Source organism: Acartia tonsa, chromosome 2, assembly GCF_053477335.1.
Source record: "Acartia tonsa isolate MP-2025a chromosome 2, ASM5347733v1, whole genome shotgun sequence".
Taxonomy (NCBI): Eukaryota; Metazoa; Arthropoda; class Copepoda; order Calanoida; family Acartiidae; genus Acartia; species Acartia tonsa.
The window spans coordinates 1,241,002-1,254,797 of NC_137261.1; the positions used below are offsets into that span (position 1 = coordinate 1,241,002).

Here is a 13,796-nt window from a genome sequence, read left to right on the forward strand (position 1 = left end):
ACCTAAAAACAGCTGATTTAGTCAAAAATGTTCATTTTGGTAGGTTATTTGAAAATCATTTCAGACTGAATCAATATTTTTCGAATCGGTTTTCAGATCTGTAATCAGCATTTCAATGCGGTTATTTTGATATGTGTTTGAAGGAATTTTTGTTTTATAAGGGGGCGGGCACATTTTACACCCCCCGCGCGCCCGTTGTGTTTGGATTAAAAAACCTCTTTCAAGTTTCACAGGGTTTTATATTAGCCTAGTAACCCTTGCCAATGTCTACTAATGTGAAAATCCAAAATCGACCCACCCTAATTTCCATACTATTTTTTTAGGACACTATTACAAATACGGCTTCCTCTATTCTCAATTTGGACGTGTATAGTTTTAATTATAAGATATTTAAAACTATTCAATTCACCATCAGGGGTGTATATTCTACATGGGATCCCCGGCTCAGGGGGGGGGGGAATAAAAAATTAGTGGTTGGAGGGAAAAAAAATGTAAAATTAAGAAAACTGAAAACATTTTTTCCATTCCCCCCCCCCCCCCCTCCTTGGTAAAAAAAACTAAAAGAATGTGTGGTAGGAGGGATAAAATAAATATATAGAGTTCTTTAAATATTTTTCCATGTTCCCCCCTACTTGGTGAGAAAAAACTAGGGGGGGAAAAAAATAAAGAAATTTGTAGCCGGGAAAAAAAAAAATAAATCTTGTGAAGAATATACACCCCTGTTCACCATTACCATTTTCTAATATTGGTTTTAAAAATGATTTTATTTATTATTTTTTAGATTTTGTTGGAAACAGAAGCCGGAGAAAAAAGCCATGCTTGTTCGAAGGAATATATAGGATCTAATTATGTACAAACAGGGATGACAACATCTATAAAAACGAGGCCCTGGAACGGTAGGACAAACGAACATTAACACTTGTAGAGTGTCAGAACTGAATAAGCAAAGTATAAATGTATACTTTTTAACAAAATTGTAAGTAAATTTGTTGGCAAAACCGGTAAGTTGCTAAATTGTACCTAACTACTAAAGGAATTTCAAATGTGTTAGTTAGATAGAATTAATATTCAACTCATAATGGTAAACCTGCATTTATTCCTCTCCCAGCTAACCTAGAAATATTGTTGTAATATAAAGGATTTCATCATTAATCTTTATGTTAGATTCACAATTCACATAGAGGGCAAAGCTATATCATATATATTTATGTGACTTAGAATCTTGGTTCTCCTTTACAGTAAAGCTTATATTAGGTCAAGGGAGGGTTTATAACTATATAGGGGGGGGGGGGGGGTATACCTTCACCCTCCCAATATGAATTGTCCCTTAAAAATATCCTTGGCCGGTCCAGAGTAAAACGCAAATATATTTTGTCCCTTTTGTTATCGATGATTTATACTCTTTCTAATATCAACTTTTATAGAAAAAAGAATCTGATGATATTAGCAATAAATAGTATCTATTTTTATAAATCTACTAGGTATATGTTCATCTGTTTTTGTTACATTGCGTATAAACATTACATTTTGTCTATTCGATTGTAGAAAAACAAGGATGACAACATCCATAAAAGCGAAGCACTGAAACGGTAGGACAAACGGACATTAACACTTGTATAGTGTCTGAACTGAATAATCAGAATATAAAAGAAACGAAACAGTCGAAGCAAAATTGTAAGTAAATTTGCTCAAAAACTGCTTGATACGGGATAATGTTTCTGGACATACTTACATTTTTAGGACTTGATTATAGAGTTGCTTCGCTTATACTATTGTTCTTTGTTGTCCCATGAATCAATATACAAAAAATCAGATCAAACGGATAACTAGATCACATAAAAATTTGTTGTTAAAAAAGTAGAAAAATCATTATGTTTAAAATGGACTTACGGACATTCTGGTAATGATTATAGAGTTGCTACGCTTTCTAAATCGTACCTAACTACTACAGGAATCATCATGCAAAGTTTGAAATCGATAGGACAATTCTAACATGCCTAAATTAACGAATAAAAGCTATCTATCTCGGACGGACGGACGTACGGACCGACCCTAATTATAGAAAAGCTTCGCTTTTAAAAAGAATCTGATGATATTAGCAATAAATAGTATCTGTTTTTATAAATCTACTATATGTTCATCTGTTTTTGTAACATTGCGTATAAACATTACATTTTGTCTATTCGATTGTAGAAAAAAATACATCTACTTAAAGTACAGAGGTCTGAAGTAATAATACACCATAAGTGATTATAAGAAAAGATTATCTTTTTATGAGATATAAACCTTGTTGTCAATCTTTACCCACTTTCCAACAACCAGATATATATATTTTCAACAAAGATAAGTCGAATAGGTAATCATAATGTAAAAAAATCTAAATTCATCCTAGCCTTTATACGACGTCTAAAAAAAATTAAAGGACAGCAGATTACAACCCCTCCCCCCCCCCCCTCCCTCTCAAAATAATAAGCTTGGATGCCCCTGCTTTTATGTCGCACGAACTTTTTTTATCTTAAATATTATTGAGTACCCGAGATATTTATGGGAAGAGTTGTCTCGACTCATGTTCAATTCTCTGTCAATCTTTCTTTGTAAATTCATGTCATTGCTATTCCACAATTTTCATTCAGTTTTTTCTCCTTATGCCAGATGTTTCTGGTAATGATTGTATAAAGAAAATTACTATTATTATCATTATTAGGGTTGGGCCGGATATCCGGCAATTTTCAATATCCGGTCGGATACCGGATATTAAAACTATCCGGTTACAGGATATCCGGCTGATTTTTGACGCCGGATATCCGGTTATCCGGCCGGATATCCGGTATTTTGCCGGATATCGAACGTTGGCCAGATTTCCGGCCCAACCCTAATTATTATTAGAACATATACACAATTCATATTGGGTATTAAGGTTATTTGTATAGATATGCAGTGTACAATGCACACTAATGTTTTTCTTTAATGATAAACTAGCGGCTACACCCCTAGAGGCCTCTAGGGACACGTGAAATGTATTCTTTTCAATCTATGTTAAGATCTGATACTTACCAAAAATATCCGCTGGTTAGTGCTTTTTTATTTTTTGTGATTTCTCTTGGGAGGGTGATGGTACCCTTCCCCCAAATAGCTATAAAGCTTTCCATGATCTAGGAGAAGCTACACTGTAAAGGAGAACCATATCGGTTCAGCGGTAAGTGAGATACTTCGGTACAAACAGTCTTTCCTTTTCTTAATTATAAGGATTATTTAGGTTTTTTATAATGTTTTGCTTCACTGATAACTCATGAACTTAAAATTAGAAAAATATTTAGGTAAGATGTCTATAAAACAAAAAGTAAACAGTTCAGCAATATTTAGTTATTGATTAAACTTTTTATACTTTGACACTTTTTATCAATTTCAAACTTTGCATGATGATTCCTGTAACAGATTTAGAAAGCATATTAACTCTGTAATCGTTAACAGAAAGTCTGTCGGTTTTAATCAAACTTTGATACTTTAATTTCAACATCTTTGACAACAAAGGGAGAGGTCATTTTCTAGTAAATCCCGTAAAGGTGTGTGTTATAAGGCCTAAAAATAGCAGTAGAACGATAAGGTGCTCTATATATTTGTATTCCCTATTGAATAGAACAATAGGGAATTTTTTTTTTTTTTTTTGATAACCGTACCTGGAATATCTTCAAAAAATACGAAATTTCTATCAAACGCTTTGTTTGGCTCAAACTGACAAAAATTTAAAAAAAATATAATTATGATAAAAATGTTTTCTATAGGTACAAGGTAAGGTTAAGAACAATCTATACCATTAAACAAAGGAAGAAGTCATTCTTTACAGGTTGATTTATTATAATTATATTTTTTTTTATTTGTGTCAGTTTGAGCCAAACAAAGCGTTTGATAGAAATTTCTTAGATATTCCAGGTACGGTTATCAAAAAAAAAAAAAAAATTTCTTCCCTATTGTTCAATTCAATAGGAAATACAAATATATAGAGCACCTTATCGTTCTACTACTAGTTTTAGGCCTTATAACACACACCTTTACGGGATTTACTAGAAAATGACCTCCCTCTTTTATATGTGATATTATTATCTTATTGGAATGATATTTCCTATGAAAACAAGGTACAATGAGAGAAATATGAAAATTATACCTATATAAAACCCATAGGGAGACAATGTCGATTGTTTGGCAGAGAGCTTTGGCTGGAAAAAATTCTTTCGATGGTGCAGTTGACATTAGGTAAGTTTATATGAAATTGCACGAACGAGAGCAAGTTATTTTCAGCACCTTCCATCAGTGATCCTAGATATTTTTTTGTGAATATACTAGGTTTATGTTTGATATAGTTATATTATATTAACTAAAAAATTAGGTTTCACTTTGTTTTCATATAAAAAAAAAACATCGAAATGAATTGGCGCAATAGTATCAAATGTTTTGTTGGGGTCTAATGTTCAAATAAAATAACACGCTGAAACCTAATCAAATGCAGTAAATTACTTAAATAAAACTGTTTTCAAGTTATCATCCCTTTTTCTAAAGTAACATTTTCCATTGGAAAAGTTTACTTTTGTGTCAAAGCAGTTTGAACTCTTCAAAACATTTGATGATATGTAGTCAAAAATGCCTAATATTTCGAAGTTTTTTTTTCATATAAAATCATGGTATACCTAAAACTTATTTTTTTTAAATTGATAATACGATATTCAATATAACCCTAGTATATTTACAAAAAAATATATTTGAAATCACTGCCGGAAGGTGCTGAAAATCACTTGCTCTCGTTCGTTCATACTCCTCTTTTGTTGGAATTTTAAAAAGTAAATACTGTTAGTCAAAAAGTAGTGCAGAAAAATAATATTTTTTTTTTAGTGTAATGTACTGTACAATGTACGGGCTTGTCTTAATTATAGAGTAGCTGCTCTACAACCAATAAGGGGGGGGGGGGGGAAGTTTGTACACTTATAGGAAATGAAATTCAGTACCAATGTTTGGGAGGGTCGTATGGGCTTGTTTTTAAAGTTATCAACCTAATTCTTTTTGTAGGCTCTCTTATATGACTTGATATACACGTATTTCTTTGAAAATTTAATTTCGGTAATTTCCTTCTAGGGGCTTGTGGAGCAAAAGACCCCCCAAAACACTAAAAATATGAGTTCTGACCTTATTTTTAAAGATATCGACCTGATTTTTTCTTTATAATACTTTTTTAACATACCCGAATCAACGAACCATTACAGATTTCATTTTGGGACTTTCCTTCTAGGGGCTTGTGGAGCAAGAGACCCCAAAAACACAAAAATATGAGTACTGGGCTTATTTTTAAAGATATCAACCTGATTTTTTATATAAAAATACTATTTTAATATAACCGAATCTACGAACCATTACAGATTTCATTTTGGGACTTTCCTTCTAGGGGCTTTTGGAGCAAGAGACCCCCAAAACACAAAAATATGAGTACTGGGCTTATTTTTGAAGATATCAACCTGCTTTTTTTATATAAAAATAATATTTAAACATAACCGAATCTACGAACCATTACAGATTTCATTTTGGGACTTTCCTTCTAGGGGCTTGTGGAGCAAGAGACCCCCAAAAATCATAAAAATATGAGTTGTGGGCTTCTCTTTTAAGATATCAACCTTATTTTTTTATTTAATAAAAAAATACTATTTTAACATAACCGAATCTACGAACCATTACAGATTTCATTTTGGGACTTTCCTTCTACGGGCTTGTGGAGCAAAAGACCCCAAAAACACTAAAAATATGAGTTCTGAGCTTATTTTTAAAGATATCAACCTGATTTTTTATATAAAAATACTATTTTAATATAACCGAATCTACGAACCATTATAGATTTCATTTTGGGACTTTCCTTCTAGAGGCTTGTGGAGCAAAATACCCCAAAAACACTAAAAATATGAGTTCTGACCTTATTTTTAAAATATATCAACCTGATTTGTTTAGGAACACTTTTTTTAACATAACCGAACTAAGAAACCATTACAGATTTCATTTTGGGACTTTCCTTCTAGAAGCTAGTGGGGCAAAAGACCCCCAATAAATATTTTTATTTTCATATTGATATTCATGAAAACTTTTTTCACATGTTTGAACTAGGTAGCCACTAATGATTTTATTTTTGCACTTTCCTTTTAGGGGAAAGTAGGGTAAAACACCTCCAAAACAAAATAAATTGAGTTCTCAGGTTATCTTTAAAAATAAGCTCAGAACTCATATTTTTAGTGTGTTGGGGGTCTTTTGCTCCACAAGCCCCTAGAAGGAAAGTCCCAAAATGAAATCCTTAATGGTTTCTTAGTTCGGTTATGTTAAAAAAGTATTATTTTAAAAAGATCAGGTTGATATCTTTAAAAATAAGCTCAGAACTCATATTTTTAGTGGTTTTGGAATCTTTGCTCTACTAGCCCCTAGAAGGAAAGTCCCAAAATGAAATCTGCAATGTTTTCTTAATTTGGTTATGTTAAAACAGTATGATTTTTAAAAAACAAGTTTGATATCTTAAAAAATAAGCTCAGAACTCATATTTTTAGTGTTTTTGGGGTCTTATGCTCCACAAGCCCGTAGAAGGAAAGTCCCAAAATGAAATCTGTAATGGTTCGTAGATTCGGTTATGTTAAAATAGTATTTTTATATAAAAAATCAGGTTGATATCTTAAAAAAGATGCCCACAACTCATATTTTTATGATTTTTGGAGTCTCTTGCTCCACAAGCCTCTAGAAGGAAAGTCCCAAAATGAAATCTGTAATGGTTCGTAGATTCGGTTATGTTTAAATATTATTTTTATATAAAAAAAAGCAGGTTGATATCTTCAAAAATAAGCCCAGTACTCATGTTTTTGTGTTTTGGGGGTCTCTTGCTCCAAAAGCCCCTAGAAGGAAAGCCCCAAAATGAAATCTGTAATGGTTCGTTAATTCGGTTAAGTTATAAAAGTATTATAAAAAAAATCAGGTCGATATCTTCAAAAATAAGCCCAGTACTCATATTTTTGTGTTTTGGGGGTCTCTTGCTCCACAAGCCCCTAGAAGGAAAGTCCCAAAATAAAATCTGTAATGGTTCGTTGATTCGGGTATGTTAAAAAAGTATTATAAAGAAAAAATCAGGTCGATATCTTTAAAAATAAGGTCAGAACTCATATTTTTAGTGTTTTGGGGGGTCTTTTGCTCCACAAGCCCCTAGAAGGAAAGTACCGAAATTAAATTTTCAAAGAAATACGTGTATATCAAGTCATATAAGAGAGCCTACAAAAAGAATTAGGTTGATAACTTTAAAAACAAGCCCATACGACCCTCCCAAACATTGGTACTGAATTTCATTTCCTATAAGTGTACAAACTTCCCCCCCCCCCCCCCCCTTATTTCATCTAGTTTGAAATAATTAAAAATAGTAAGATATTATATCATTCTGTTCAAGAACATTGGGATTATAAAAAATTAAATCTTTTTGATTAAAATTATCCCTTTATATTAATTAGAATGAATGTATTAATGTAAGAAAAACTAAAATATTTTTAATCTTTAGAGATTAAGTTACAAAAAATCTGGGTTGGATTAACAATTCAGAAAATAAAAAATAAATAAATGGAAGTATACCTATCAACTAAGCCATGATAAATTATCAGAAAGAAGAAATTAAATGACTTTCAGACAGCTTATATTAATTTTAAAATCTTTTAAGACCATAAGTGACCTACATTTTAAACCTCATCTCATTAATACAAGAATTACAAAGATTAACTATTTACTTTTTTACCTAAACGTGTAAGTTTAGTTACCATTTTAAGGCTCATTTAAGCCAAGCAAATCTTTTTAATTTTCCTAAATATATAATATTTAGATTAGGCGTAAAACATCAAATTGCGTTTATAAAAAGTTAAATTGTAATTCTTGAAATCATTTTATTAAAAATTAACTAAACATGCATTCTTTTTTATGTAATAATTTTTAAAAAAGCTACATTAATATGTATTATAGAATAGTATATTATAAAATGATTCCAATGCATGTAAGAAATATGACATCCATAGAATATAAAATATTATTCCATTATATTAGGTAAACAATACATGACGACAATGATGAATAATTTTTGACAAGCTTTTATATAAAGACTTTATCCTCCCATGTATTGACAAAATTTGTGCCAAAATGCAATGAATGCCATTTATCAATATTTAATGTAGGATTAGGATACCAAATGTTGCTTTTGTTATCATAAGGTTAGATGGATGCATTTCATCATAATCTTTAAAAAAAATATATATTTTTTACACATGTTTACATAATGTTATGCATTGGTTGGTAGTTTTTTTTCGGTTAGGCATGTTTGAATGTTCTATTGATTTCAAACTTAGGCTGATGATTCTTGTAACAATTAGGTAATATTTAGAATTCGTAGCAACTCTGTAATCGTTACCAGAATTAAAAGTTCGTATGTCCATTTAAAACATTTTATTTTCAACTTTTCTGAGAACAAATTGTTGTATGATATTATTAATAATTATCGTATTAATCTGATTTTTGGAACAATGATTCCTAGAACAACAAAATACAATATTTTAAGCGAAGCATCTCTATAATTAACTCCTAAAATGTAAGTATGTCTCTAAACATAATCTTAAACTTACGTAGTTTGGCAACAAGTTTATGTACATTATACAATTTTGTGTATACTTTTAAGTTTTTACATTCTACAAGTGTTAGGTTCGTTTGTTCTAATGTTTGATTTAAGAGCTTTACTATTATGGATGTGGTTATCCCTTGTTCCATTTACAATTCTTTGTCTATGGATAGATGACTTTTTTTTCGTTGGCCTATCCCTGCTTAACTAGACATTACTGTGTACCATCTTAAATAAAAATAAAGAAAAGGATAAATACAGAGAAAATATATTTATTTATTGCGCATTACAGTATTATGGGTTAATTAGGTTTTCAAGTAGTTTTTCCAGAAATTTAATGATAGGTTAATGTAATAAAATATGTTAACTATAGGAATTAGTAATATACTCAAAGACAGACAAACAGGTATCCTGTTACTTTAATATGAGATTAAGAATAAAAACTAGGATCATAAACTAAACACTAACTGGATGAAATAATATAAAAATTTATTATTTGTATCGGATTTATTCACAAAGGGGGAGGTAGGTTGTGCTAAAATTCCGTATAGGTGTGATTTTAAGGCTTAAAAACAGTAGTAGAACGATATTATTCACGAAATATGCGTAGGTATTCCTTTTTGAAAAGAACTATAGCAAAAATATTAGTGAAAAATGTTTAGTGAATATTATCGTTTTACCACTGTTTTTAAGCCTTAAAACTCCCCCTTTATCTACCTCTTAAACCTTTAGCTTTAGTACACTTTTATTTTTCAAATGAATTGGTAAAAAAAAACATTTCTGTTAATGAATTATGTAATTGACTAAATGTGCGCAGTCAATTCATCAGAAAACATTTTCATTTTTTAATTAAACTTAGTTCCGTTTTTTAATGATAATGAATACCTATTCATAAAAAATTTCCGAAACAAAAAAATGTTTTAGAAAATCAATTCCGTTTAAAATTGCTGAAAATTTGGATATTTGTGTGGTGTAATGTTTGCGTAAAAAATTGTTTTGCCTTGTAACTAAAGAGCAGTGGGTAAGTAGGGAAAAGAAAGATGTGGGTTGTGGTGAATTTTCACTTAGAATTTTGACAGAATCCCTGTCCCTTCTCCCTGAAAGTAACGCACAAACATTTTATAGAAATAGTAATACCCTAGGTACTTAGTTTTACTTTAAACTATATTATTAGATTTTTTCAATACTCAATACCTGATTAACTGAGGAAAAAGGGACAACGCTTTTTTACTTTTTAGTAGTACCCAAGACATCAACATTTCATTTATTAAACACAACCAAACATGTCATGCGTCATGTGTCTGGAAGCATTAACTGTTCATGGAGTTATTTGGCCAAGGCTTTTACATTACTCTTACTATTAATGTCGTACATCTGACATATCAGCAGTAGGACCAATTTTTTAATGTCTTTAGTCATGCCGCTGATTGGCTGAGATTCGAACATAACACCTCCTAACGACGAGCGTACGATATACGAACTGTTACGATATAGCCGCAGGTCCAAAAAAGTTAGAGATAGTTGCAAAAATATCAGGGATCTCAAGGTCTAAGATAAGACAATGACCGATAAATTGATGTACATCCTATATCTATGATAATAAACAAAATTGCCCCTTCTGTAGGTTACAATTTATGGTTAAAACGTATGGATACTCAACTTAATGAACCAACCAATCAAAAGAGGACTATCCACGAACAAGAGCACGTGATTCTAAGTACCTTCCAGCATTGATCCTGAGAATTTTCTTTCAAAATATAATAGGTCACTATTAATAATTAATATATTGACGAGAAAATTTATGTTTCACCACTTCAAGTTGAAGAAAAGTAAAAAAATGTTCAGGTTTTTTAGTCAAATTATATCAAACGTTTTGTTGAGTTCGGGGTGTCTTTAATTGTCCATGTTGTCAAATGATAAAAATTAAAAAAAGTTAAAAGCACATTTACTATATCTCATATGTATGTTTAAATTAATGCTAGTATGGATTAATTTACAATCTATATAACACGAGTATTCGCATATGTATCATCAAATATCCATTTTATTAAAAGAATTAGCTTCATAAAAGTTTTCAAAATCAATTAAAATACCTAAAAAACATGGTGAAACATAAATTTTCTCGTCAATACATTATTGATATATGGTGACCTATTATATTCTGAAAGAAAATACTTAGGATCAATGCTGGAAGGTACTTAGAATCATGTGCTCTCTTTCGTGGATAGTCCCCTTTAATTTTAAGTCCCCGATGTTGTTAAGCCATCGATAAAGAAGTATTTATTATAAAACTTTGGTGACTAGTGTAATAAACAGCCCAATGTCCCCTCCCTCCCTGTAAAATATTATGATGAAATCTTTTGTTAAGGGACATTAAGGAAGTGCGGAAAGGTAAACAATCCCGCGAGTTTGAAAAATATTCCGAGGAATTCAGAAATACAGACTCAAAATGTTTTGTTGTTTACTACGGAAAGGAAAGGATATGAAAATGAACGCAGGAAATATAATTGTTCCTTTTTTTCAATAATCCAATCAAAGCTTTTAAAAATAAAATAATGATTCACAAAGAACAAAACTATTTAAATGATTATGATTGCAGTAGGTATAGTAGTAAATACTAAGATAAACCAAAGTTCAAAAGGTTAAGACAATAATATATAGCTTTATTTAAATAAGGCTGAATTTCCATTTAATTTCTTCGTAACCTTTCTTATAGAACGCAATGTAATTAATATATTACCTATTTTCTTTTCTTTTCTAGATTTATTTATAAAAATATGCTTCTCAATTAAGATTATAAGATTGGTTTTGCTTGTTTCCATATCCCTGTTGAAACAGGAGTTTAATTTGAAGTCACTGTCGATAGTTGCCCTGTCTGACGTGGAATGTGATACTTGGTACAGAGGGCTTATGTATCTCATAGAGGTAACATTTGTCATACGTTTTTAAAACAAAACTTTTCTATAATTTGGGTCGGTACGTCCGTAACGAATAGCTCTTTTCATTTTTTATAATATTATAATTGTCCTATCGATTTCAAACTTTGCATGATGATTCCTATAACAGTTAGTTACGATTTAGAAAACTCTAGGATTGTTACCAGAATGTCCTTACGTTCATTTAAATCATGTTGATTTTTTACAACACTTTTTTGCTTTTATGGATGTTGTCATCCTTGTTTTTAATTGAAGGTGGATGGGGGATGGTCAAAATATTGATTTTCTGTGAATGGAGTAGTTTGTACTGTTTATATCAATACCATAATCTGTTTAAAAAAGAAACATTCGTTTTTATGTTTAAGTTTATAACAGCTTGACCTCAAAATAACATATAACAATTTAATGAAAGCACAAACCATTCACATTTGTAAAGATAGAAATTATGTATAGTACAGTAACGTAACAGATTTTAAAGTGTTTAATATTTTACAATTTACATAAATTTAACATTCATTACAATATTAAATATTTTACATAACATTATCTTTTCAAATTTGTACGTATATTTGGCATTTTATTTCACTTAGAAAAGAAAAAAAGGTTAAAAAATCAGTTGTTTATATTCAACAAAATAAATATCTCAAGCTGATGGCTAAATTATTATAGGATGTAAAATCTGCGAGCTATGGATTAAATTTACAGCGCTGGTTTCGCAAATGTTTTTACGAGATGGAAACGCCAGGCAAAGAAGGAGTTATTTCATTCCAGGTAAATGTTCCAGCAGGATCTGAAAAGATTTAGTATGGGTGGTTATCCTTGAAGTGCCTTGTCAAGCACATAATCCCCAGTTTTTGGTTTATTTGTATATTCCTTTGAATATCCCCATTCTTGATTTTATATTATTTTAAAAATTATTGTTGAAAATTTCAAAAATATTAGCTATGTTATGTATAAAACATAAAATTCACTTTCTGCACATTTAAACTATCCGCTTATATGTAATTTAATAAATACGTTACATTTACAGAAAATCCTTCATTTGGCGCATTTTTATTATTTTCAGTATTTGTAATTTAAATGGTAAATCCATCTAAAATTAATAACATTTTTATTTGGGCAATTTAAACAAAGTCATAATACAATAAAATACGAATACAATTAAAATTACTACTTATACAAATAAACAACCTAAATCCTAATCAGTTTTGCCCGGATAACCATGAATAGATCACTAAGGATCCGTCTACTTTGCCCTAATTAGACTAAAATGCATTTTACAGACCAGCCATTACATTATTTAATTTCTAGGAATTAAAGAAATTTATGCAAAGAGTAAATTGTCGTGTTTCGAACACCGCCCTGCGAGACAAATTTCGACACTACGACACTAAACAAGCGGGCGAAATTTTCTTTGATGACTTCTGTTCGATGCTACAGGTAATATTGTTTTTATTTAGCGAATATTTCCTATAATTTGAAATATCCGTGTGAAACGTTTTGGGGAAACTTGATTTTTTCTGTTCCTATAAGATATAGACGGCTGAAACTTCTATTTTACATTCTCATCAATATGGAGCAAAATTAGGTATAAAACATGCCTAGCGGTCGGACAGCTTTTAGGAAGGTTTTTAGCTACTTTATTTTTTTTCACATTTCCCCGTATTTTTGTTTTTTTTTGTTACGATTTTCTGGTGTATCGGTACTTATGGATGTCGTCGTTCTTGTTTTTCATTAAAATATTAAACACGCCGTCTTATGTTAGGCACAATCAGCTTTTATTTAAATTCTTTGAGATTAAATGTACGATTTATCTCGAAATGTGTCGGGAATGCGTCCTATTCTGTAATTTTTATACAAATCAAATGGCAACTATTTTTAAGAAGCCTTTTTTCCATAAACTTGACAAAATCTGTTAATTTATTACTACCTTAATTTTTATGCCCTTTAGAATTCTATTATGAATAATTTTCAGGAGATGGTATTTTCTCAAGGCATGTTTAACTCAAACTTTTCCAAATACTCAAAAGATGGCAAAACAGTAACTTTACAGGTTCGTACATTTTATAGTTTTGTTATTTAAATGTAAAGTATATTTTATCGATGTTTGCTTTTTTTCATTCTTGTGTCGTGCATATAACAACAGCATTTAATTTATTTTGATTCAAATATCGTTGGCACTTTTTTTAAAAGAAATCTTAGAA

General features: G+C 30.5%; 1 protein-coding gene across 1 annotated transcript in view; it reads left to right on the plus strand.

Moving 5' to 3' along the window:
• The first annotated feature begins 12,324 nt into the window (after positions 1–12,324).
• Positions 12,325–13,796, plus strand: part of sl (small wing phospholipase C gamma 1) — a 48,053-nt gene continuing 46,581 nt past the window's right edge. Inside the window, exons 1-3 of the mRNA XM_080151590.1 lie at positions 12,325–12,363; positions 12,904–13,032; positions 13,568–13,645. Of these exons, the coding sequence (XP_080007716.1) occupies positions 12,325–12,363; positions 12,904–13,032; positions 13,568–13,645 (246 nt within the window). The remainder of the gene's footprint in view (positions 12,364–12,903; positions 13,033–13,567; positions 13,646–13,796) is intronic.